The sequence below is a fragment of the Capra hircus genome, chromosome 16 (assembly GCF_001704415.2).
Source record: "Capra hircus breed San Clemente chromosome 16, ASM170441v1, whole genome shotgun sequence".
Lineage (NCBI taxonomy): Eukaryota > Metazoa > Chordata > Mammalia > Artiodactyla > Bovidae > Capra > Capra hircus.
The window spans coordinates 70647592-70674342 of record NC_030823.1 but is presented as its reverse complement, the minus strand read 5'-3'; the positions used below and the strand labels follow the sequence as shown (position 1 = coordinate 70674342).

Here is a 26751-nt window from a genome sequence, read left to right as displayed (position 1 = left end):
AACCAAAGGTATATATATTATATATATTTATATATAATAAATATATATGTACAATATATATAAATATATATATTTACCCTATATATATATATCAGTTCAGTTCAGTTCAGTCGCTCAGTCATGTCCGAATCTTTGCAACCCCATGAATCACAGCACCCCAGGCCTCCCCATCCATCACCAACTCCCAGAGTTCACTCAGACTCATGTCCATTGAGTCAGTTATGCCATCCAGCCATCTCATCCTCTGTTGTCCCCTTCTCCTCCTGCCCCCAATCCCTTCCAGCATCAGAGTCTTTTCCAATGAGCCAACTCTTCGTATGAGGTGGCCAAAGTAGAGTTTCAGCTTCAGCATCATTCCCTCCAAAGAAATCCCAGGGCTGATCTCCTTCAGAATGGACTGGTTGGATCTCCTTGCAGTCCAAGGGACTCTCAAGAGTCTTCTCCAACACCACAGTTCAAAAGCATCAATTCTTCGGCGCTCAGCTTTCTTCACAGTCCAACTCTCACATCCATACATGACCACTGGAAAAAGCATAGCCTTGACTAGACCGACCTTTGTTGGCAAAGTAATGTCTCTGCTTTTCAATATGCTATCTAGGTTGGTCATAACTTTTCTTCCAAGGAGTAAGCATATATATATATTTACCTTTGGTTTTTATATATTTATATATATTATAAATATATTTATATAATTATATAATATTTATATATTAATAATATATTATTATATTAAATATATATAAATCAAAGGTTAAAATATATATATATATATGGCCTTGGGCAATTCTAAAACTATTATCCTTAGCCCAAAGAAAATGTGGCCATTCCTCTGAACCACGTAGTTTATGGTGGAGGAGACGTTAGAGGTCGGCTGGTCTGAGTCACTCCCGTTGCCCTGAGGCTGGCCCTGGCTCTGTCTCTCCCTACATTCTCCACTTGCTCTGCTTCCATCCTGCCTCCTGTCTCATTGGTGCCCTCGTCACTCGGTCCTCCGCACTGGAACCCGCAGGTCCTCCTCCGTGTCCTCTCCCACAGCCCTTCCATCAGACTCGTTTCGGAATCTATGCATTTTTTCTCAGAAACGGATCACGAACATGGCTCCTCTCTGCCCCTGCCATCGTCATCCTCCTTTGGCCCGTTGTGGTGCTTCTTCTCCTCAGCTCCCCTCCTGGGCCCGTCTTCTGTGTCTGTCATCCACCCAAAGATGAAAACCATGGAGTGAAAACCGGGACTCCTTACTAGCACCCCCTCAGCCTTCACGGCGCGCCCTGCCCGCTCACCACACGCCTCTCACAGGCGCCTCGCGAGGCGCTCCCGGAAGGGGATTTGGTTACACAGGAAACGGCTCCACGACGGGGGTTGGCGAAACTGGGAAGCCACACAGAGGCTGGAGTGAGGCCCCTCTAAGAGGACTCACAGCGGGAAGCTGCCCACCCGCTCTAGAGCGGACGGGCCGAAAAGAGGAGATGGTGTTTCCAGAGCTTAGGAGCTGGGAACCTGTCTGCTAGAGCTCGTCCACAGAGAGGGCGGCCATTGATGGGGATGAAAGCCACAGAGGAGCCCAGTCACTGTTGCGATGCTGCCCAGCACCGAGGGATTAGGGGACAACCGTCTACGTCTCCGTTCCTCCCACTCTGCAGACTCCTGCCGGTGTCTTGCCTTGGCTGAACCGAGCCAGAAGCCAGGGAACCCTGTAAACAGTGTTTTGGGGGGGCAGCTCCCTTCACAGTGCAGACCAGGGCAGAGGGTGGATCTGAGAGCGAACAGGCAGGTGACTGGTGTGTTCCCCTAATTCCAAGTTCAGCTACAGTTAATCATTAAACTGCTCCAGACCTTTGTGATAGCTCTGGGAAATGGTTTTATCTCCTTCATTTTAGAAAATGCCTCCTCCTTCTGCAAGACCAGTGGGGATGTTTTCTTCTCTCTGGAATCAGCACACACCTCAGAAAGTGTTAGCTACCCCTCACCTGGGCTCCAGCAGCTTGCTTAAATCTCTCTTGATGGGACTTGCCTCCAAAGTGTTGTCATATATCATTCCCGGGTCTGATTTCCGCCGCTGCTCTTGGAGACCCTCAAGGACAGACGTGTTGTCACAGGTCTACATGTTCTCAGGACCCAACCTGGGGCGTGTAGGTGCTGAGTCCATACAGGCATGTACAAACAAGGAAGCCATGGGGTGTCTCCCCGCCGTGTCACAGCAAGTGAGTGGCAGAGCAGGGCTTGAGCCCAGGTCTCGGGTCCAGTGCCCTTTTCACTCTGGGATTTGATCTTGAATTTTCAAGGATCAGAAATTGAAAACCCTGAAGACAGTCCCTGGGCTTATGTGTTATGAAATAAAACATGATATATAGAAGCATTCCTGAGTCTTCCAAACCTTCATTAATCTATATGATATGCTGGGAGACTGTGGAGATAGTGTGGACAGACAGACACAGACCTTCCTATTTTTTTGTTACACCCGAGACTGAGTTCTGCTAGACTTGTGTCCTTTTGATTCTAACTAAAAGCCAAATGCATGCTGTTTCAGAATGTTAGTTTATTTATTATGTGTTCCCCAAAAATGAATAAGAAGACATATCTAAGTGAAGAAGAACAGTGGGGTCAAGTTGAGGCCCGGGATCTACCAGATATTAAAGCACATGACGAAGTGTCTCAAGAAAGGAAGAAAGAAGGGAAGGGAGGAAGGGGAAGAGGGAGAAAATAATTTAAATAGCGACATCACAGACTTTTTTTGGAATTTCTAGAAAATTCTCAGCTAAAAGATGCATCAGTTTATGAAGCTTAAAAATAACATTTAAAAGCAACTCAGTATGAGCTCTTAGGGAGCAGATGGGATGTAATTTTCTCTTGTCTTTTTTGGTTTGAGTTAATAACTCTTTAGTAGGAGGACCATTATAATTCCATTGATGGCAGGAATAAGGCACTGTTTACTGCAGTAAGGAGATATACGAGCTCTAAAAGTAATTTTGATGATTTTTTTTCTTATTTATAAGAACTGAAATCTTTGGCTGTTCCTGTTACATAAGCTATTATACCCAGAGGGGAAAGATTTTAATAAAATGGAGCTCTTACTCATTTCCACTAAATAACCTCTTAGGAATGACAGCGTGCCAGCTGGAAATGTTGAAGTGGTTAGAGAAATGTATTTGTTAGACAAAGAAACATCAGCCTTTATAGTTCTATTATTGGGGCTCTCTAACGTCAGCAAGCACAGTGCATCGATTCCATTTTTGGAGCTGAGTCACGGGCCTGATGGAGCTTCAAAGGAAGGAGACAGACCCTGCCCTGGGAAAATTTACTGCTTGGTTCTGCTTGGCTAAGAACATTGCCCTGAAACATCTCAAGTCCTTATTGTATAGCAGAACACAAGTGCTTATTTTTTTGTGTGTCTATGCATCACTGACTCGATGGACATGAGTCTGAGTGAACTCCAGGAGTTGGTGATGGACAGGGAGGCCTGGCATGCTGTGATTCATGGGGTCACAAAGAGTCGGACACGACTGAGCAACTGAACTGAACTGAATGAGATGAAAATTTGATTGCTTGAGGACATATATTGGACAAGACAACATCTTGGAGAGTGAACAAGGTCAGTGGATGACCTAGGCATACTGACCAGAACCGGGCCAGACACACAGTGATAGGGTGAGTGGTCCTCTGTGGGCCATTCAGCAGGTGGAAGGAGACTATCTGCGAGGGTCGCATGCTGGGCCTGTTGGAATAAAGACTGATACGGGCCAGGCCACCGGGCAGCCTGATAGAGCAGTGGTCCCCAAAGTGGACTTCAGGGGCCCTGAGGGTACTGGAGTGGCTGTTACTAGGACGTGGGCTTCCTACAGCCAATGGGCTCATACGTCATTCAGGTATGTTTTGCCATAGAATTGACAACTTTCACTTGCAACTTTTCCCCACGGAGAGCAGACGTTTGGCATTTACCACCACACCGTTGCCTGGAGCTCCCTGAGACCCTTTCAGGGGATCTGCATGGGCAAATTGTCTGCATAATAATACTAGGATGTCATTTCCATTTTTACTCTCCTTTTATGAGTGTGCAGAAGCTACGTGACATGTGATAATGCAACACTGGATGCAGAGTAGATATGAATATCCAGCTATCTTCTCTTAAGCCCAAACAGAGATGTGCAAAAATATAAATGCCACTCTTCTCACTAATTTTTTTCTTTTGGAAAATGATTATTTTTTATAAAAATATGATTTATGTTAACATATAACTGGCTCATTATGATCTTGTGTGCTTGTGTGCTAAGTCACTTCAGTCGTGTCCAACTCTTTGTGACCCTGTGGACCAAAGCCCGCCAGTTCTCTCTGTCCATGGGATTCTCAAGGCAAGAATACTGGAGTGGGTTTCTATGCCCTCCTCCAGGGGATCTTCCCAACCCAGGGATCGAACCCACATCTCTTATGTCTCCTGCATTAGGCAAGTTCTTTACCACTGAGCCACCAGGGAAACCATTCCCTTCTCCAGGGGATCTTCCCGACCTAGGGATTGAACCCAGGTCTCCTGCATTGCAGGCAGATTTTTTACCATCTGAGCCACAAGGGAAATCCCATTGTTATCTTAAAGTGAATTAATTAATTAAAGAGTTTTTTTTAGTTTCTCAATTTTAATCTCAAATATGGTAAATAATAATACATAAAACCCACATAAGCAAAATCTCTTTGGTGTCCTCAAAGTTCTTAAGGGATTTTATTTTGTGGAGTGGCTTTGGGTTCCTAACAAAATTGAGTGGAAAATAGAGAAAGATGGACAGACACACAGATGAGTGCATTAGATTCTTGTACTAAGAAAGAGGAGAGAATGTGGTGGAGGGGAACTCTAATTGCGTTTTGTACATCCTCCTGCCTTGTTCTGGAGTTGAACAGGCCTGCTGCTTTAGGGTATCTCTGTGCGGGCCCAAATTTAGATGCTCTGTGACTCAGACATGAGCCTGGTCCCCAGAGAGGGTCCTCCAGGGGCAGAGAATGCAAGCTGTCCTCCTGCTTGGGACTAGATGACACAGGGCTGGTCAGGGCAGTTGGGATAGATTCTCCAGTCTTGGTTATCAGATCATGTGTGTAGATCAAGTGCTATGTCTCTTTATCTTCATAACTAAAATTTTGTTAAATCTTAAGAGTAAACCACGTTAAAAGGGGAACAACCACATCTTGGTCTGCTCACCTGCCACCTTGAAGTTCTGTAGGAAACACATACAGAGAGGAGAAAGGGGGAACTTTGGTCTTAAACCCCAGGATAAGGGGGAGAAAAAAAAAATCCCCTGGTCTGTCAACCTTGTCCAGAGAGAAAGCTTGATTTGCTGAAAGAGGTCAGTTACTTTCTCTGCTCCATTCCCCCAGGCCACAGCCCAGCTTTAGACCACGGCAGCAGTGGGACAGGCCCACAGCTGACCTGGGCAGAGCTGAAGGTTGAGTGAGGCTGCTCCTCTCCCACCGATGTGGTCAGGCCACACACAGCTGCTCCCAGACCCAGCTGACTTCATCTGCTACAGGAGACTCATGAGGGATCCCGAGAACAGGCCAAAGCAAGCAAGCCTGAAAGCCAGGCCTTCCTGTACCACAACCACACAGAAGGACGTCACTCCTGTCCTTTTGCCAAGGACCGCCCATACTCTCACCGTTTGTGGACGCAGAGAGCATCACTCCTGGCACTGGGCCAAGGGTAGCAGCATGCCTGCGGGGCAGGCAGAGCTCTTGTCAACCTGGGGACCACAAGTGGGGGTCCCCAGGGTCCTTAAAGGTCCAGGAGTGAGGTGTTTGTGCTATTTCATAGGTAGAAGGGTCTAGAGTTTTCATTAGATTTTCAAAGGTGGGGGGAATCCTTGCTCAGAAAAGGTTAAGAATCACTGTGTTATGACTCATTTATTTTTGTAACTGGAAGTTTGTACCTCTTAATTTCCCTCCCCTATTACAACCCCCCACCCCCACCACCAAAAAAAAAAGAATCACTGTATTAGAGGCCAACCCTGCTTATAGCTGCCCTGTTGAGGGTTTTGAAAAAAAATTCCATTCAATAGCATTAACTCAGCAAATAGGTGAGTTGTTCTCCACGCCTGGCTTGATGCTACGGGCTGGAAACGCAACAGTGAGCAAGACCAGATGCTACCTGTTTGTCACGGAGGACCATAGATATAAATAAAATAACAACAGAAATGCATATCCAGTCTCAAATCAAGCATTGCTCTGAAGGGAAAGAACCTGGTTCTATGATAGACACAACAGTGGGTGAATAGCGTTTTGGTTTTGTATATTTTAAAATTTTTGGATAGGTAATATATTCATGTTCAAAAATTCAGTAGAATTATGTAGCAAAAATTCCACCCCTCACACATACCTTTACTCATAACTCCCAAATACTCCATGGAAGCTTTAAGTGTTTTACAGACTAGTGAATTGGCCTCCTAACAGATTAGGGGAAAAAGAGAAAGCTTACCTGAGAATATGAAACTTGAAATTTGAAACACGAATGTGAGTTAACTAAGTGAAGAGGAATGAAAGGGGATGGGGGGAAGCACAGAGGCAACAGCTTGTGCAAAGGCCCTGGGGCTAGAGACACATGATATATTAGAAAGAAAGCCTGTGTGGCTGGAGTGCATGAAGCAAGGGGAGGGACACCCAGGAAGCTACCGAGTGAGGAGTATGCTTAGCACTGTGGGCTTTAACGTAAAAGCCCTGGGAAGCTACGGAATGATGAAGGGAGATAACCTTCCCTCATAGTGTTTTTGGGAAAATATCACCCTGGCTATAGTATGGAGAATAGATTGGAAGGAAAAGCAATTAATGGGCTTTTATTCAGCTCAGGTGAGAAACGGTGTGGCTTGGTGGTGGTGATATTTCTATATATTTTGCAAGAAATATATTGGCATGCAAGATTCTTGCTTGTCAACACATTTGTTTCAGTTTTCTTAACTGAGTGGAAGAAAAATCCATAATGAGTTTATTCAGAATGTAGTTAACACTTGGCTCTATTTTGTCCAAGCATGTAGCCCCACTGAAGGATAATTTAGCTCTTTGACGGGCAAAGAGCTGAAGTCTCATACAACACTGCTCGAAGTCATCTGGTTTAGACTCCCACCCGAGCACCCCAAAGCCATCTAGCTCCCTGCTGCGGGAGCCCTCCAGTGGCAGGAGGTTGTCACTGTTATACAGTCACGGCAGAAGGACCCTGTGGGTGATGTTCACCAATTAGGGAGCAAATGATGAAAGCACCCGATGGCTCCAGCGGCTTTGGTGCTTGCATGCTGAGTTTTCCTTCTCTTCTGACCCCTAGGATGGCCTATTCTGAGGAGCAAGGAGGTGTGCCCTGTGGTTTCACCCGCCAGAATTCTGGCAACTCTATCTCCTTGGACTTCGAGCCCGACATGGAGTACCAGTTTGTGGAGCGGTTGGAAGAGCGCTACAAGTGTGCCTTCTGCCACTCCGTGCTGCACAACCCCCACCAGACGGGCTGTGGGCACCGCTTCTGCCACCGCTGCATGCTGTCCCTGAGGTGAGCTCCGGCCAGCAGCGGCCAGCGTGTTCCCGGGAGCCGTCTGTGGCCGCTCAATTACCATCACGGTTTCGGGAGTTGCTGTGGTTGCCCACAGAACCACAAATACGAGGACGGGCTTTCCCAGGGCCCTTCTCTGAGAGCCTGAGGAGTAGAACCTTCATTTTCTTCCCGCTATCCTATTGATCGTCACCTTTTCTTAAAATTCAGACCACACCTGTTTTGCATGTGAGGCCAACCTCGGCGCACAGCCTACACAGGGAAGGACCTGTCTCCCAAGAGGGTCTTTCTTGTAGGCACCCTGACCTTCCCCTGCCTTGAGGCAGGGGACAGAGGTGAAGAGTTAGAGGTTCAGTGTGAAACAAGACCCTCTAGAATCTTCTATGCTAGTGGAGGAGCCAGGTGTTGGTACAGTGTGATAGCATAGGATTGCCAAGGGAACGTTGGCAGAGAACACCTGATTCTGCCTGTGGGGCTTCCTCTTGGACTCACATCCTGGAGGATGAATGGGACTTTCAGGACTTTCACTGAGGAGGTGCTGAAATTGGGGTACCAGAGGGCCCCTTCTGGAAAGAGGGAACAGCATGAGTAAAGACGGGCCTGGCCTGCCCGGGGGGAACTTCAGGGGGTCAAGTGTGGCTGGAGCGCTGGGGGTGCTCCTAGAAAGGTTGTTGAGGTCAACCCTTAACTCTGGCTTCATTTTGATTTTTCTTTGCAGAGAACTGGACGCAGTCCCACTCTGCCCTGTAGATAAGGAGGTGATCAGATCTCAGGAGGTAAGACGATCCCTGGCTTGGGATGGAGCAGCCAGTGTCCTGGGTTGAACTGGACAGAGGAGTTGGAGTGGGAGAGCAGGAGGGGGACCCTTCCTTGGAGTCCAGATTCCTCTGCTGTGTGGTCAGGTTGGACCCCACTCCCACCCCTGTTCGAGAGAGGAGTGTTTGGGTCCTTACTGAATCCCCAGGTCTTTTCCCCCACATCCTCTTTACCCTCTTTCTATCTGAGCTCTAGTTACTGTGAGTTGCTTGCAGAAATGAAACATCCTATTTCCTCCAATTCACTTTCTCATCTGTTTCGTCTCTCAAACTTTTATTAAGTCTAACAATAGCTTTATTGAGACACAATGCATATGCCACAAAATTTGACTTTAAAGTGTGCATGTTTCTGGGGTGTGTGCCTAGGAGTGGAATGACTGGGTCATGGGATAACTCTATGTTTAACATTCTGAGGAAACGCCAGGTTGTTTTCCAAAGCAGTATTCTTTCCAGCAAGATATGAAAGTTCCTAATTTCTCTAGATCCCTGCCAAAGTTTGTTGTGGTCCATCTGTTTTATTATAGCCTTCCTAGTGGTTATGAAGAGATACCTCATGGTTTTGATGCTCCAGTGTTTGAAGACTTGGAGCATTATTTCATGTGCTTGGCCGATTGGATATCTTCTTTGTAGTGATTTCTATTCAAATCCTTTACCCATTTTTTAAAGTGGGTTATTTGTCTTTTTAGTCAAACATACGTGTGCCTTCTCTTTGCTCTTATAATGTGTTTTCCATATGCCTAGCTGTACTTGTGTCTGCCTCACCCACGAGCCAGGGGTTGGCATACTACAACGTGGGATTTGTTGGAACTGATCCAGCCTGCCACCTGTTTTTGTATGGCCTGTGAGCTAAGAATGGCTTTTATATTTTTAAATCATTGAAAAAAATCAAAAGAAGGGTGTACAAGAACTCTGTACTATTTTTGCAACTTCTTGTGAGTCTATTTCAAAGTAAAAATTTATAAATCAAAAGAATAGTGTTCTGTAACATGTGAAAATCATATGAAATTCACATTTGTGCCCATAAATAACATCTTATTGGAACACAGGCATGCCCATTCACTTAAGTATTGTGTACAGCAGGGCTGAATAGTGACAACAGAGGACATCGCAATGTAGATGACAAAGCTGAAAATAATTTACTCTCTGAACCTTTATGGAGAAAGTTTGCCAACCTCTGGCTTGCGCTGAAACATAAGTCAGCAGAGCTTCAGTGATACCACCTGATGACTAATACAATGTTTACCCTGGGACAGGAAGTGGAAAGCATCGCCCCCATCCACAGCCCCACCTCCTGACCTTTGAGCATGTGGGGTCAATTTCACCGCCAGATTTCCCCCAGCTTCAGCCTACTGCAGTAAGCATTGAATTACCTGGCTTGTATGTTTGGTGGCCTGTCAGATGTATCTGAGATGGTCTTTTCTTATATGGTGGCGAATCTGGTATTTCCATTCCAACCACTGACTGGAAGTTTCCACCCAACTTTTGAGATGAACTGAAGACCAAATTAATAATAGATTCCTTCACGTTGCTCTAAAGCTTTGGAGTGTGTGAATCTATCATGTTTATCTTTTAGGTGTTTAAAGACAACTGCTGCAAAAGGGAAGTCCTCAATTTGTATGTTTTTTGCAAAAATGCTCCCAGATGTAATGCCAAGATTACTCTGGGACGATACCAGGTTGGTATTACTCATGAACAGTGTCTGCCATTTTCCAGTGTCCTGTACTGAACACATTTTTATGTGTCATTTCCTGGGCTAAGCGTGGTACAGGGTTTTGGTGGGTGGCCCTCAGAGAATTTTTGTCTAGCAATACCGTTGGCTACAGTGTAGCATACCAAAGGCTAAGGTATGAAATGAATCTCACAAGAAGAGATTCATTTTACATGGAACACATGGAGAACATACCAATGTGTGCTAGACCTTGAATTACAGGTCAGGGTTCATTGATTCAAAAGAGAATGGGACATGCTGGGCAAAAGAAATAGTCGAGCCAAGGACACGTCATTTTGGAAAACTGTGAAGGACTTCCAGGCCATGACTGCAGAAAGACATAGTTGTAAGGGTCCCTGCCTGGAAGCATTTCAGGTGCTGGGGTGGGTGTTTCCTGGCTGCTATGGGCCCTGCTCTCTTAGAAGTTATGATCTAAAGGAAGATGACACAGACCAGAACAGAGCTGGGATGCAGTGTGAAGGTGAAACGTGGGTAAGAGATGCAGGCAAACAGGTATGGGGGGAGGGGGGGTGACGGGATGTCGAGTTCCTTTCCGATAAAACTGCCCTCCGTTACTCTCCCATCCATCAGCAGAAAGCCGTTAAATGGGAAGCAGGAAGCGCGGCTTTGCCAGAGCGAGCCCAGGTCAGATTCCATCAGAGTATGAGGCAGGCGTCTCTAGCTTCCAGGGAACTGTTTGGAGACTGCTGCAAGTTTCCGCTCCCCTCCTCCCACACCACACTGTGGAATGTATTTCTAGTGATCCATCCTTTCCCCAGCATTCCTCCAAACCCCCAGGCACTGAGCTCAGAAATGTGTAGATGATTTCCCTGTTAACCCAAGAATTTCTTTGGAAGTTCACGGAAGGTTTTTGTGTTTTCTGAGACAGTCCCTCACCACCTGTTTTGATAGCCAGGTCCAATAGTAGGGTCCCTTGACCAACTTGGTTGTCACTAAGCCTGAGAAGGAAATGAGGCTCAAATGGCCATTGGTCAGCTCTCGTGACCAGATCATCACCTTCTGGAGAATAGTGGATGGTTTCTCTTCACCTGTTTCTTTCGTATTAATATTTCCTCTTACTCTCTGTTCTCCGTCACCTGTGTGGTAAGCTGTAGGATTTCACAGGATGCAGAGTCTTGATGAATGTTGACTGTTTTGGTGACAGCTGAGGGGTAGCATCCGTGAATTTTGGAGAAGATGTAGATTTCAGCTGTCACTGTCATTACTAGAGGCAAAGGAGAATAGCTATAATGTTTATTTACCTCCTGTAGAAAAACTATGTGCCCTTTTTTTTTTTTTTTTAACCTTCAGAGGAGGGGTCAGCAAACTATTTCTCTCAGAAGCCAGATAGAAAATATTTTAAACTTTGCCAGCCAGTGTCTATCGCAGCTGCCTGACTCTCCCATCTTGGAGGGAAAGCAGCCGTAGCCAACATGGGAAGAAATACGTGTGGGTATTCTCAGTTACACCTTCTTTACAGAAACAAGTAGTGGGCCAGGTTTGGCCCAAGGGCTGTAGCTTGTCAGCCCTGTTTTAAAGGATCTTGTGGTGGGGAACAAGCCCTCTAGGATTGTGATACCTTGTCAGCATCACAGGAACTTGCAGTGTTATCCCCAGGTCTTGTTAAGACTTGCCTGCTTGTAAAAGTCTGTAACATGAGCAACACTGGACCGAACGTTGTCCATGTCATCATTTTCTAATATGCTGGTTAAGAATGTCTCCCGACTTGACGAGGCTGACCCAAGCTTCTCCTGGGCCTGGGATTCTGATTCCTGAATTCCTCTCACTGCTCTGCTTTACTGCTTCTGGGACAGCTCCCTCTCCCTCTCTTTCCTTCCTCTAGTCCTTCCCCTTCCTTCTCTTACTTAGGAGCTGGCCTTCTCTTCTTCCCTCTCAGCTCTCTGTTTCAGCTTTTACCACCCGGTGCTTCCCTGGTGGCTCAGCAGTAAAGAAAAGGCCTGCCAATGCTCAGTATGCAGGTTTGATCTCTGGGTCGGGAAGACCCCCTGGAGAAGGGCATGGCAACCCACTCCAGTATTCTTGCCTGGAGAATCCCCATGGGCAGAGGAGCCTGGTGGGCTACAGTCCACGGGGTCGCAAAGAGCTGGACACAACTGAGCGACTAAACAACAACAGAGGGCAGAAATTTGGACTTGGTGCTGGGGGTGGGCATGGAGGGCGCACAAAAGAAATGACCTTGAGGAGCTGGTAAATTAATTGGCAGCGCTAAGGAAGATGTTCAAGGACTAACTCGAGAATGTGAGCAAGTTAGTAGATGATCTAAGGTAAACTCAGCATGCTTCCTTCACCGCCCATCTTCAAAGCCCTGTCCTCCAGACCAGGCTGGCTTTCGCAGCCTCCATGCAGACGGCCCTCTCCATGCCCTGGTCTCAGCAGAGGCAGCAGGTGGTTCCCCCCCAGCCCTCCCAGCTGTCCTCCTGCTGCCCTGGGGTCCTCCCCGCCTCCGCCCTCCCCAGGCCTTGCAGCCGCTCCCCTTCCCAGTGCCCTGCTCAGTGTGTCCCACTGGCCTGTTGTTGCCTGTTGCAGGACCACCTTCAGCACTGCCTCTTCCAGCCTGTGCAGTGCTCTAATGAAAACTGTCGGGAGCCCGTCCTTCGCAAAGATCTGAAAGAGCATCTGAGCGCATACTGCCAGTTTCGAGAGGAAAAATGCCTTTATTGCAAAAAGAATGTGGTAGTCATCAATCTACAGGTAAAAAAAAAAAAAGGCATCTTTATGGGACTGAATTCGGCCTGAGTGGTCACAGTGAATCAGATGGGGTACCAGAAGCACTTTTCTGAATTTATTTTTGTGCAGAAAGAGGTCTAAAGAATAGCTTATCTTGGGGTTCTATAAAAAGCTGAAAGCCTTCTTGGTAGGACTCTTTCCATGTATCGTTGGCAAAAATGCTGTTTGATCACCTGCTGAGTGTGCGTGGGCCAGGAGTGACACTAGGAGCTGAGTCACAAGGAGGGGACCACACTCTCTGTCCTCAGGATGCTCTGACAATTGGCGAGGCAGGATGCAGGCGTAAGAAGAAAGCATGGGTACCTTTTACGTGTGCCAAAGGAGCCATGCCAGTGACGCGCATCGTCTGTCTTCTGTCAGCCCCATGACCTCTGACCTTCTTTGGAATAACTGGAAAATTGAATTCACTTATACTGAGAAAACAGCCATCTGGAACCTTTTTGCCGTTAGGCTGTACCTTCTTGTAGAGGATGAGCCACAGTGCATAGATCCCCAAGGGGTTATGTGTACACGCACTCTGAGGGCATACAGAGAGCCTTTGGAAGCCAGGCTGGCTTTATTTCAGCACCCTTTCATTGTTTCAGAATCACGAGGAAAACTGGTGTCCTGCCTACCCAGTATCTTGTCCCAACAAGTGTTTGCAGACCATTCCAAGAACTGAGGTAAGTGTAAATAATTCTCTCAGTGATTTTACGTAAGATAAAGTTTCAGTAATCATTACAGTGTGTTTTTGGTAAAATCCCATAGGCGGGGGCCCAAGGCTCGTCTTATCCTCATGAGGACCATGGTTTTGTCTTCCCTCATCTTCTCCCTGAGAATTCTTCTCCCTGAGATTTCTCCGTTTCCATGTTAGCTCTCCTGGCTTCAGCCTCAGCTTGGCTTTTTTTCCTTCTGTTTCCTGTCTTCTCCTCGAGCTACCCTTGGCTCCCTGCTGACTGCAGTTATACCAGGTAGCTGGAGAGTCAGGATGCATTTCTATAGCCTGAGGCTGTCTATTTCACAGGTGGATGAACACCTGGTCGTGTGTCCCGAAGCTGAACAAGACTGTCCTTTTAAGAACTATGGCTGTACCGTAAAGGTATGGAGTGATTGTGTCTGTCTACCTTCTGCTGTGTCATTCATTTGTCGAGTTCATTTTACTCTTTGATTCCATTCAGGATGCAGGACATTCAGTGTCTGTGAAACTGTAAGACTGGTAATAACCAGTGGTTACCAGTAGGGAGAGGGAAGATGGGAGTAGGGAATTAAGAAATGCAAGCTACTATGTATAAAATAAATAAGCTACAAGTATATATATAATGCACACAAGGAATATAGCCAATGTTTTATAACTATATATGGAATAGAAAAAAAAAAAAGACTGGCAATTGTATTAGGGTTCTCCAGAGAAACAGAACAAATAGTTTATATATACATAAAATTTATAATACCTACTTTTTGAGGTTTGCTTATATCTGTGAAAATAAAAATGTGACCTGACACATTGACCTTGCAATTTTACTGCTAGGAATTTATTTCACAGATATCCTTTCATAAGTATGCAGTGATCACACACCTACACAAACACACATACACAACAAATATATCTTGTCCATGGAGGATAGATTCCAAGAGCCTGGATGGATGTCTGAAACCATAGTTAGTACCAACCTTATATATACCATGTTTTTTCCCCTATAACATACATATGATAAAGTTACACATTTATAAATTAGGCACAGCAAGAGGATACCTGAATTGCCTGCATCATTTGGGGCCATTATTGAATAAATAAGGATTACTTGACCACAGCACTTTGATACTGCAACAGTGAATCTGATAACCGAAATGACTAAGTGACTAACGGGTGGGTAGTATGTATAGTTTGGATACCTGGACAGTGGGATCACTCACCTCTGGGGCAGGATAGAGCAGGAAGAAAAAAGACTGCATCATGCTACTCACAACAGTTCGCAATTTAAAGTATGAATTATTTTCTAAAATTGTCTATTTAATATTTTTGGACCATGATTAACCATGGGTAACTGAAACCACAGATATCAAAACTGTGGCTAAGCTGGAACTACTGTATTTAGCAAAAAAAATCCACAAAAGTGAAATATATATATATATGTATATTCATATTTTGGAATACTATGCATCTGATAAAAAGCATGAGGCATATATTTTTTAAATTACTTACACTATGACCTCACTGTGTTGAAAATGTATATATATCTTCACTGACTCTGGTGACTGAGACTAGGGAACTGGATGTGGAGATAGAGAAAAGGGGACTTCTACTTTGCATTCTGCTGCTTGCTGTGTTGTTTGACACAAGAACGCTGTACCATGCTCAGTAGCTTCAGTCCTGTCCAATTCTTTGTGACCCCATGGACTGTCGCTGCCAGGCTCCTCTGTCCATGGGATTCTCTGGGCGAGAATACTGGAGTGGATTGCCATGCCCTCCTTCCTCCAGGGTATCTTCCCAACCCAGAGAACGAACCCATGACTCCTGCGTGGGCATGGCTGGGGGAGTTGTGCTCTGGAAGAGGGCCAACCCTCAACTGAAGGGAAATTGATGATAAATGTTTGCTTAGAGTCTATGGGTCACCCATACCATTTGCTTTTATTAGTAATAGAGGCAACCTGCAATGAAATTTTAAGGATCAGGGAAAAAGTAACCATTTGTTCTTACAAACATATAATTTTATTTTGAGGGCAACAAATTTGCATGGGCTGAAACTACAGTTCGGTTCACCTTCTGCCCATAATAGCAAGACAGTGATAAAAAGTGGTAGAGAAGTTTGCTTGGTAGGCTGATCAGGAGGTAACCCACCACCGAAGAGATAGGTTTTGTATGGGAATAGTTGAGAGGTGATGATAACTACACTTAGCCCTCAATCATATGCTCCTAGAGCAAGGAGAGGCTTCCCAGGTGGCACTAGCAGCAATGAACCTGCCTGCCGGTGCAGAAGATACAAGGACTTGGGTTCAAGCCCTGGGTCGGGAAGATCCCTGGAGGAGGAAATGGCACCCCACTCCAGTGTTCTTGCCTGGAGAGTCCCATGGACAGAGGAGCCAGGCGGGCTACAGTCCATGGGGTCACAAAGAGTCAGACACGACTGAATGTCTGAACACAGCACAGGGCAAGGAAGGAAAGCAGCACTGAGAATTTTGACGGTGGCCTGACTCTCTGTGTCTTCTGGGTGCCAAAGAATCGTAAAGATGTAAAAGGGGCCTGGGAGGGATCCTTTTCCCTGAAGCCCACCTTGAGACAAGTCAGCAAAGTTGTTGAAGTTCTGCTTTAGCAGAATGTCCTGCCACCACCCTCATGTTGGAAGCCTTTCAACAATCTGACTCACGTTTCTCTTTGTCTTAAAGGATAAACGGGGGAACCTGCAGGAACATGAGCATTTGGCCTTACGGGACCACATGCTTCTGGTTTTAGAAAAGAACTTCCAATTAGAGGAGCAGGTAATCAAGGGTTCAACTATAAAGGGAGGCATCAGAATTGCTGGGATTTGTACTTGTTGGCATTTTTATAGTCTCCTCTGTTTTAAGCGGAAGTCTACTGGAGGTAGATGTTTTTCTACTAAGTCACCAGACAGATTCCTAGGATTAGAGCACATCAAACTAGAAAGTGCCTTTGAGCTCTTTGGGTCCAGCCCCCTCAACCAACAGATGAAATAACTAAATTCAAAGAAATTTTGGTGTGTTTATGACTTTAAGGGGCAGAATTCAATCTCAAACCCATGTCCCCTGATTGTCAGTCCAGTGTTCCCCAGGGTACTCCACACTGCCTCTCTGCAGCCTACCCACACACCTCTTGGTTATTCCCTAGTAGAAACCTAGTAGGTGTTTGGTGTTTTTAAATGAAATCAGTATTACCCTGAAACAACGTTTGACTATCTGTTCTGGGCACTGTGGGTATTATACATTTTGTAATAAGTCTTAACTTACTAACTTTGCAACCTAATCAATGCATACGTACATATTTATTTCACTGAATTGTGATTATTAAGTGAAATTATGTATGCAAATGCAAGCCGTAGTCCCTGGTATATTCATAGTGGACCGCATCCAATGCTGATTCTATTCAGTCATTATTCCAACAGTTCATCATCTTGTTAGGGCATCAGACTTTTAAAACCCTTGTAGGGAAGGAAACCATCCATCTGCATAGAGGGCGCTGAATTTTACTGCTACAGATTATTTTATGTTGTCTGATTCCATATTAAAGTAGGTATATGAGTTTCAGGGTCAGATGGTGGAGAAAAATAGAAAGCCTGATTAAACTGTAACTGTGGTATGTAACAGTTGCCTCCTTCACCTATCCGTTCATTCAACAAACACGTGGCAGGTGTCAGGTACAAGGCTAGTTGCGTGGACACTGGGTCAGGGGAGACCCAGTACCTACCCTTGAAGATCTCACCAAAATGTAACTGTACAAGGTGCTGTCCCCATAGCACATGCGATGGGGGTGCCCTGTGTTGGGGTACAGAGGCTGGAGCAGGTTGCCCTGTGGGAAGGTGGAAGGCTTTTCAAGGTAACACATCCGAGCTGTACTGACTTGAAGAAAGAGAAGGTCTATCAGTTAAAATGTTGTAGAAAGAGGATGGTCCAGAAGGGGAAAGTTTATGTGAAGGCAGAGAGACATGATGGTTCAAGGAAATGGGGTTCAGGGGGTGGAGAGACACCAGAGTGTAAGAGAGGGAAAGGCTGGAGGCTGGGTGTGCTAGGTCCAGACTGAAATGGCCTTCCATGTAAGCCAAGAAGTTTCGAAAACTATACATTCAGTGATTTTAAAAATGTATTCATATTCTGCCCTATTTCAGAAAGGATTTAAGGGCCAGAGTTGAAACTAATGTTTGCCGGTATAAGGAGTTAACAGGTATTTTTAAATAGGAAGATACTTGGCCAGTTAATTGTTTGGTTAAGAATAAGGCAGCTGGTGGTAGCATGGAAGATGGATAGAAGGAGAGATGAGAACGAAGACAGAGAAGCAGGCAGAAAGACGCTGCAGACTAGACAGTGTAGCAGAAGAGCCTGGCCGTTGTTGAGGGAGGGCCCTGGAGACAGAATGCCTGGGTTTGAGACCTGCTTCAGCTTATATGAGTTTGGGCAACGTACTTAACCTCTCTCTTCCACAATGTCCTCATTTGTAAAATAGGGTTGTAGTGAGGGTCAAATTATATAGTGAGGGTCAGGTGTGTGTGTGTGAGGGACAGTGTATGACTGGCTAAGAAGCTATCATAGCAGCCCAGGTGAGAAGCAGTCCAGGCTGAAACAAGATACAGTGAGAAGTGGTTGTAAGAGTTGTTTTGTTTTGTGTCAGGAGTTAAAGTTGGCAGGTATTGCTGATTGAATGGATGAAGGGGTAAGAGAAGATTGTCTAGGATCACTCAAACGTTTTTAGTTATTTCCCTCAAAGGGATTACAAATCCTGAGAGGTGGTGTGTTTTGCCTACCACTTGCCAGCAGTATTCTAGGCAGGTTAAACTCTCTGCCTCTGTTTCCTTATCTATAAAATGAGGCTGACCATTGTATCCACCTCATGGGGTTCTTTGAGGATTAAAAGAGCTAATGAATGTAATAATTGGATAGGAAATTGCAGCTGTTGCTGTTGACACCGTGCATACAGCATCTAATGTGGTGTGGTGATCCCAACTCTGGGGTTGTTTAGCAGTAGTAGTTAGTTGCTCAGTCATGTCCGACTCTTTGCAACCCCACGGACTGTAGCCCACCAGGCTCCCCTGTCCGTGGGATCCTCCAGGCAAGAATACTGGAGTGGGTTGCCATTCCCTTCTCTGGAGGATCTCCCCAACACAGGGTTTGAACCCAGGTCTCCTGCATTGCAGGCAGATTCTTTACCATTTGAGCTACAGGGAAGTCCTGGTTGTTTAGTAAGTGCGTACTAAATGAAAGACAAGAACCAGGTCAGCAAATTTAGTCAAGTGATGTCACTAGCTTGAGAGGATCCCTCAAAGTGGGTTACACACAGCAAAGGCTGGTGAGAAATCTGTGGATCTCTCTCTTTTTTTGAAGTACCTTCAAACATTTTCTTAGAATTATATAGTAATCTACCTGTAAATATTTTCTATAAATATGTGTATATATTTTTCCTTAAAATACTTTCTTACCTGTAGTATTTTCCTAGAACTTTATTCAAATTGTTTTAACTTGTCTGCATGCATTTAAATGACTTCATTCATATTCCTGTTATTAGATTTCTGACTTATATAAGAGCCTAGAACAAAAAGAAAGCAAAATCCAGCAGCTAGCAGAAACGGTAAAGAAATTCGAAAAGGAGTTCAAGCAATTTGCGCAGTTGTTTGGCAAAAATGGAAGCTTCCTCTCAAATATGCAGGTGAGAAATGGCCTTTCTATTCATAACCAAGATTTAACCTCACAGCCAGTTAGCTTTTTAACTAACTTTTAAAATGGAAAAACTAACTTTTTAAATGGAGATGATTTCAAATGTGCAAAGCTGAGAGAGTACAAGGAACACCTGTGTGTTCTGCACCCAGATTCACTCGAGTATTCTGTCCGGTTGCTTCCTTCATCCTGTCTCCCCCGCCTCATCCCAGCCCTGTCCTTAGTCCCCATCCTGTCCCTGTCTCTCTCTCTCGGTGGGTGTTCTTTCTGAACCCTTTAAGAGTAAGCTGTCTATTATAGCCCTTTACCCCTACATACTTCACAATGTATTTCCTAAGAATAGAGATCTTTTACATAACCCAGTACACGTAGCCATGTCAGTACACATTTGCACTGGTACAGTACTTTTACACAATTTATGGCAATGAGGGTTGTCATTATTGACCCAATATTAGTCACTTGACTTCAGATTTATTGAGCGCATCTGTAGTTTTGCATTTTGCAGCCAACAAAGTGAAACTGTTAATTCCTTTGGGAAGAAAATGCTTTACACATCACAAAAATAGAGCAAAAATTACTTTGTAAATCATGAATGTTAAATAACCATAAACAGATTTCTAAAGAATAATGTCTTTATTGTGATTATATAATTTATAGTGCAAAATACTTCATAATGTGATATGGGCAATCTTTTTGAGGATTATACCAGAAAATGTAGGCCATATCATTTCCATACTTTGTCCACATACTGTATGGATATGTGTGAGTGTTTGTGTATAACAAAAAGGAAATCCATCAATTGTTATTATCTTAATTCTGACCTTTTTCTAGCACAAAAACCAGTCAAGAGTGAAGGCACTGAGGGCAGGAGAAGTATAGTTTTATTTAATCCCTTCCATCTAAAGAGAGCAACCAAATGTTCAGGCCTTATCTTGGGGCACTGAGTGCCACCTGACGTGCTCAGACCAGAACAGATGGGCCTTCTTCCAGCAAATCCTCTGCCCTCTTGCAGAGTGGGAGTGAATCAGAAGCATTGTGACGGAGAAGGAAGTGATAAGGCAAGAGGAAAGACAGGGAGAACATAAGTATAAAGATAGGTTAAAGAACCAAGAGGAGAAAATCCAAGGGAGAAGTAAGATTCAGGTGAAGAACAGTTCAAAGATTTGAAACAGGAGCCGAGATACTGCGGAGCGGGGAGGAAAGTATTAGGTGATTCATCTCTCTGACGTCCTATCCTCTCTCTTCTGAACCGTGCATTTTTTCACTGCCTTAATTGGTTAATTCAAGGTGAAATGTTTGAGTTGAAAAATGTGATCTCAAAGAATCATTCACATTTTTTGACATGATGATCCATTTGTACTGAAAGGTTCTTGCCAGTCACATTGACAAGTCCGCTTGGCTAGAAGTTCAGGTGCGTCAGTTATTACAAATGGCTAACCAGCAACAGAGTAAATTTGATCTGAGGCCTTTGGTGGAAGCAATTGATACAATGAAACAGAAAATCACCCTGCTGGAAACCAATGACCAAAGACTAGGTATGTCTAATGTTTTCTGCTTCTCTTCTGGTGCTTCATGACTTCTGCATGTGTTCACGAAAACAAGCAAACGGGCCAATGGACAGGCACAGCCATCCGGGGTCAACAGTGCTGAGTCTGGTATTTGTGAAACAGAACAACATGAGGTTCTGGCCACTCAGACAAAAACGATAAAGGGCCCTGAGTGGGAACTGGAACAAGGACAGGGTGGAAATGGGCCAGGAAATTCCAAGAATAGGGAATGATGGTTTGTTAAGGAGAGCAGACAATGAGAAGGCTAGGAGAAAGATGTGGTGGGGAACATTGTTTCAAGTATAGAGAAGCAGACACGTTTGGCTGTTTAAAAGCATCCCAGTTAGAACCTAGTGGGGCTTACCATACCAAAGTCTGCTAGACGCATGCTGAGTGGGTCTTCTCTACACTTCAGGGAGCTTCCGTTTAAGAGGACGCATTGGGGTTTTCTTGGGACCAGTCTTTCCAAGACATGAGAATCACAGAGTCAGTATTATTAATATGGATGTCACATTGGTGGACACTGAATTCAGTTCGTCTTGGGAATGTCAGAATTCTATTGATTCTCTTTGGATAACCAAATTTCACTTTGGGCATATTTGAAAGACAGCTTTAAGGCCTTCAGAATCTTTTCTTCTTTGCAGTTGTTTTGGAAGGGGAGACTAACAAACATGATGCCCACATTAATATTCATAAAGCACAGCTGAATAAAAACGAAGAGCGATTTAAACTGCTAGAAAGCGCCTGCTATAATGGAAAGCTCATCTGGAAGGTGACAGACTACAAGCTCAAGAAGAAGGAGGCGCTGGATGGACACACAGTCTCCATCTGCAGCCAACCCTTCTACACCAGCCGGTGTGGCTACCGCCTCTGCGCTCGAGCCTACCTGAACGGGGACGGGTCTGGGAAGGGGACGCACCTGTCGTTGTACTTTGTGGTGATGCGAGGGGAGTTTGACTCACTGTTGCAGTGGCCGTTCAGGCAGAGGGTGACCCTGGTGCTTCTGGACCAGAGTGGCAAAAAGAACCACATTATGGAGACCTTCAAGGCCGACCCCAACAGCAGCAGCTTTAAGAGACCCGACGGGGAGGTGAACATCGCCTCCGGCTGTCCTCGCTTTGTGGCTCATTCCACTCTGGAGAATGCCAAGAACACCTACATTAAGGATGACACCCTCTTCTTGAAAGTGGCTGTGGACTTAACTGACCTGGAGGATCTCTAATCATTGCTTCCGGGGTGATAAAAGGACTCCTTGAATCCAGAACCTGTGGTTAATGTAGTGACTGAGTCTGGGCTCAGTGCATATTTGAACTTGGCTTTTTGTCCTTAATGTGTGAAGTCATTTTAAGGCTTCTCAAGTGCTGTCTTCTTTTTACATTTTATTGTCCCAGTTTGAAACTTACAATACTCAGACTATCTTCTCATTATTTATATTTTTATATCTTTTGAAAGACGTTAACTTCCTTAAATGTCAGGACTGAAGCATACCTCTTTAACTGGTGCTTAGTGTGGGGTCTCAGGGTCTCAGCCTTCTATAATATTAAATGTCTTTGAGGACACAGATGTATTAATAGGACTTTCAGTCGAAACTGCTTTGGTATTTTTATATTTGGCCTGTGGATTCTAGAACTGACCTTAAGCCTACAAAAGCTATCTTTTAGGATGGGCTATTTCAGTTAAGTAGATGGGTGGTGGTTGTTATTTAGTCACTATGTCATGTCAGACTTTTTGTGACCCTGTGGACTACAGCCCACTGGGCTCCTCTGTTTGTGGAATTCTCCAGGCAAGAATGCTGGAGTGGGTTGCTATTTCCTCCTCCAGGGGATCTTCCCAACCCAGGAATTGAACCTGTGTCTCCTGCTTGGCAGGCAGATTTTTTTACCTATGCCTCCAGGGAAGCCCAAGTAGATGGATAGTGTACTTCAAAGTCAGTATACCCGGTTTGAATCAAACTTTTTTGGGTTAAATACTGTATTGTGGAAGCTACTACACTTTTAATATTTTCATGAAATTTACCAGTAGTCAGCAAGCACAGTTTTGCAAGGCTGCATAAGAGCTTGTGAATAGAGTAAGTATTTTCGTTCTTCCTGCTGAAGTAAAGCAGAAAACACTGCATAGTATATATGCATAAGGAGATACAGCCATCCAGCTAAAGTTCATATTAGGTCAAACCACATGAAAAAACTATTTACAAACAAAATGATCAAATATTAGCAATTTCATAAGATTCAACTTAATATATACATACATGTTTAAACATAGTTTAGAGGTATTTTGGTAATTATAGTAAATTAATATTAGGATGGGCAGAATTTGGTATATGATGGAGAAAATGTCATATATGGATAAGAGGAATTAAAACCTAGGGAGAACACCATTACAATTTCCTCTGGAAATCAGAACGCCCATCTGACATTGATGGCTAAGAAGAGTGTCTCTTTTTCTTTTTGAGTAGAATTTTGAGTTCATAAATTGGTTTGAAAATTGGCATTTATGTAAACTTATCATGTTTCTTGTCAAAGTCCTGAGTACTTTGTGAAACAGAAAGAACATGTTCTTCTGTATCTATCTGTATGGGTCTGAGAGTGTAAATACAAGTCTATACAAAGTCTCCTGACTCTTGACATGATGGTAGTAGTTTAGTCGTGTCTGACTTTTGCAACCCCATGGACTGGAGTCTGCCAGGCTCCTCTGTCCGTGGGATTTCCCAGGCAAGAATACTGGAGTGGCTTGCCATTTCTTTCTTCAGGGGATCTTCCTGACCCAGGGATCAAATCAGCGTCTCCTGCATTGGCAGGTGGATTCTTTAGCAACTGAGCCACCAAGTCAGGAAGCCCTGACTCTTGATAAGCCTGAAGTGAAGTCACTCAGTCATGTCTGACCTTTGCAACCACATGGACCGTAGCCTGCCAGGCTCCCATCCATGGGACTTTCTAGGCAAGAATACTGGAGTGGGTTGCCATTCCTTTCTTCAGGGGATCTTCCCGAACCAGGGTTTGAACCTGGGTCTCCCACACTGCAGGCAGACTCTTTACCGCCTGAGCAACCAAGGATGCCTAGACTTTTGATAAGCCTGAGCTTAACCCAAAACTACCCAGTTTTCCTGGGCCTTTACTCCTGTCATGCCGTTGAGCACTACCCACACTAGGCTGGCTCCCTTGAGTGTGTACGGACAAGCACACGCTCAAGTGATGACCACATACCTTACAAATCTTGATCGGTTGACCTCACAGAAGCAGCATGATTGATACTAGTGGCTTCTGGAATAGTTGGAACTTTCTTCGTCTCTCCCTGTGAAAATTTCAAGATACCAAAGACTCATACTACATAAATCTTCCCAAAGGGTTAAATTCAAAGACCTGAGTTCACAGAAGAAATCTGGTAGAGAAGCACCATACAGGTGCTGGTAAACTCGGGTGCAGCTGGCGGTCAGCCCATCCGCTCAGGCAGTCAGCAAGTCTTTCTCTAGACTGCGCAGCTGGATGCTGGTGGTTCTGGGTGCCAGTCTGCAGTGTTTCTCATCTGGTCCAAAGTCATCCTTGTGTTCTGAGGAACGGGAGAGCACACTGCTGTGACTAGTTTGAAGCCTTTGATGTGAAAAACATTTCAACGTGAATTTATCAAAACACTGATTTTGTGTTTTAACCAACTTCTCTACATAAAAAGTATAACTTATGGCATGGTTTACTTATGAGTTCCTTCATCATTGAAACAGTGAACACAGAACAAGGTATTCTATCATAAAAAGCACATCTTTCTCACAAAATAAGAGTTATGAATTTTGTTGTAAGGAAATCGATCCACGGAAATTATTTTTCCATTTTTATGATCCAAACAGTCATTTTTATTCTGTATCTGTAAGGTTTAAATTTTTATTCCACTTTGGCTTGATTCAGTTCCCAATGAAACTGACACAGCAGGCATAAATGAGGAGTTAACAACCTTGAGAAAGGTGCGTGCAGGATTCAAGGAGGGTATGGAAGAGGAGTACACACTCATACACCTCGACAGATCTGAATTCTGATGCTTGGTCTCCAAACGTGATGATTTCAGAGAAACAAGAAACAGTCACAGGCTCCATTCCCAGCACCTATCCTGAACACACACAAATGGGACAGAGTGCCACGAACCCTTTGTGGAGGTCCTTGGACAATCAGTCCACGCTGCAACAAAACTCTTTTCTCTTGAAAGTGGTTGCAGACCTGGGCCTTCACCTTACATAAGAATTCTGGGCTGCAGAGAAATCTTTGATGGATGCACAAGAGAGGACTTGAGTAGTGAAATTCCCTGGGAACATCACATTTTAGGGAGGAGGAAGAGCAGCCTGCCAAGCACTTGGAGAAGAGATCAGAGGTTAGATACCAAGGGAGATGGGAAGAGAACTGAATGTCAGCAGGGCCAAATCTCCGCTGAGAACAGCAGTCACTTCCAGGGCACTCCACAGCATCCTTGAACTCCTCATCTCCCTGAAGACTCCTCTGTCCAAGTACCTGCTGAATATCTAAGCACAGAAGTCCCGCAGGTACCTTCAAGTACACTTCACCAAAACTGAATGGGAGGTCTCCACTCTCCACCACCGCCAGCCCATAACGCCCCATGTGTGTTCTCCCTCGAGGAGTGACGTAAGCATCAGTGCCAGAGCTTGGACACTGTGCATTCCCCCTCACTTTCCCCATCCAGTCGCCCAGCCAGTGTGCCAGCTGAACCTCCAAATAATGTCTTAAAACTATCTCTACTATTCCGTATCCCTCCTGTCTACTGCTGCCCTGTTTGCTGGCCTACAGTTATTGCTTCACAACTGTTCTCGCTATATTTTCTTTTGCCTCTTTCGGATCCAGCCTCACATTGACACCCAATAATCTCTAAAATGAAAATTCAAGGGTGACTCCCCACCTCACTCACCCACTGTGGCTCCGTCACCCACAGGACAAGACTCCAGCCTCACTGGCCTGGCAGGCAAGGCCCTTCATACCTGCTTCAGCCTCTCCAGCCTCACCTCCTGACTGTTCTGCTTTGCATTTAGCAACAGCATAGTAACCCATTTTGACGTTTGTCTGTGCTTGTGCTCATTTCTATCTGGAATACTCTTCTCCATCCTCACCTCCTCCATTGCCTGGTGGATTCTTGCTTTTTAAGATTCTGCTTTGGCCTCACCTCTCCAAGATGCCTTCTCAAACTAGCCCTTACTTCCTTGCACTCAACCCCTACCCTCCACTAGGCCAGGAGCCCTTGCTCTGAGCTGTATACCTCCTTGTCTATAACTCACTTCCTGTACTTTTCTTTTTTCCCAGAAAACAAATGCTAACTGACTATATTTTTGTCAGATTTTACTTTAGCTGCAAATAAAACAGATGTCGTCCTTGTCCTCCTAAAACATAATCTGGAGGTCATCACAGCAGTGAACCAAAATGCCCACTGTGTGCATGTTCCCAGTTGTCCTGATAGACTCCGCCTAACTTCCCCCGCCTCCACTCACTGCCAGAAACATGTCTCTCTCAGACCATTCTGAATACTTATGATGCTAAATAAGAGAATAGGCAGAAAACACTTGAAGGGAGAGTCCAAGGTGAAATTTATAAAGAAAAGCCAAAGCAGCCCATTTAAGTGGGACTGCGGAGAATTAGAGGAAAGAACAGTTCAATGGGAACTGATGCTTTTATTCACCCAAGAGACCTATGTTAAAGACTAGGATACATGTTTATCAAAATGGATTAAAGACCAAAATGTAAGGCTGGATACTAAAAATCTCTCAGAGGAAAATATTAGGCAGAACACTCTTTGACATAAAACATAGCAAGACCTTTTCCAAGCCACCTTCTACAATAATGAAAATAAAAACAAAAATTAACAAATCGGACTTAATTAAAAGCTTTCCCACAGCAAAGGAAACCATAAACCTCAGAATGGGAGAAAATATTTGCAAAGGAAGCAACTGACAAGTGAATTATCTCCAACACACAAACAGCTCATGCAGCTTGATATCAGAACAACAAACAACCCAATCACAAAATGGATACAAACCTAAATAGACATTTCACCAAAGAAGACATACAGATGGCCAACAGACACATG

At 44.7% G+C, this 26751-nt stretch overlaps 1 protein-coding gene across 2 annotated transcripts in view; it reads left to right on the top strand.

The window, feature by feature from the left end:
- TRAF5 (TNF receptor associated factor 5) overlaps window positions 1-23290 on the top strand; it is a 45926-nt gene extending 22636 nt beyond the window's left edge. Inside the window, exons 2-11 of one of the 2 annotated variants that reach the window (XM_018060763.1) lie at window positions 7286-7504; window positions 8223-8280; window positions 9893-9994; window positions 12575-12739; window positions 13360-13437; window positions 13779-13853; window positions 16139-16231; window positions 18984-19124; window positions 20499-20667; window positions 21324-23290. In XM_018060763.1, coding sequence (XP_017916252.1) covers window positions 7287-7504; window positions 8223-8280; window positions 9893-9994; window positions 12575-12739; window positions 13360-13437; window positions 13779-13853; window positions 16139-16231; window positions 18984-19124; window positions 20499-20667; window positions 21324-21901 — 1677 coding nt within the window. In that variant the 5' untranslated portion in view covers window position 7286 and the 3' untranslated portion in view covers window positions 21902-23290. The remainder of the gene's footprint in view (window positions 1-7285; window positions 7505-8222; window positions 8281-9892; window positions 9995-12574; window positions 12740-13359; window positions 13438-13778; window positions 13854-16138; window positions 16232-18983; window positions 19125-20498; window positions 20668-21323) is intronic. The other variant, XM_018060764.1, reaches the window with a different exon arrangement.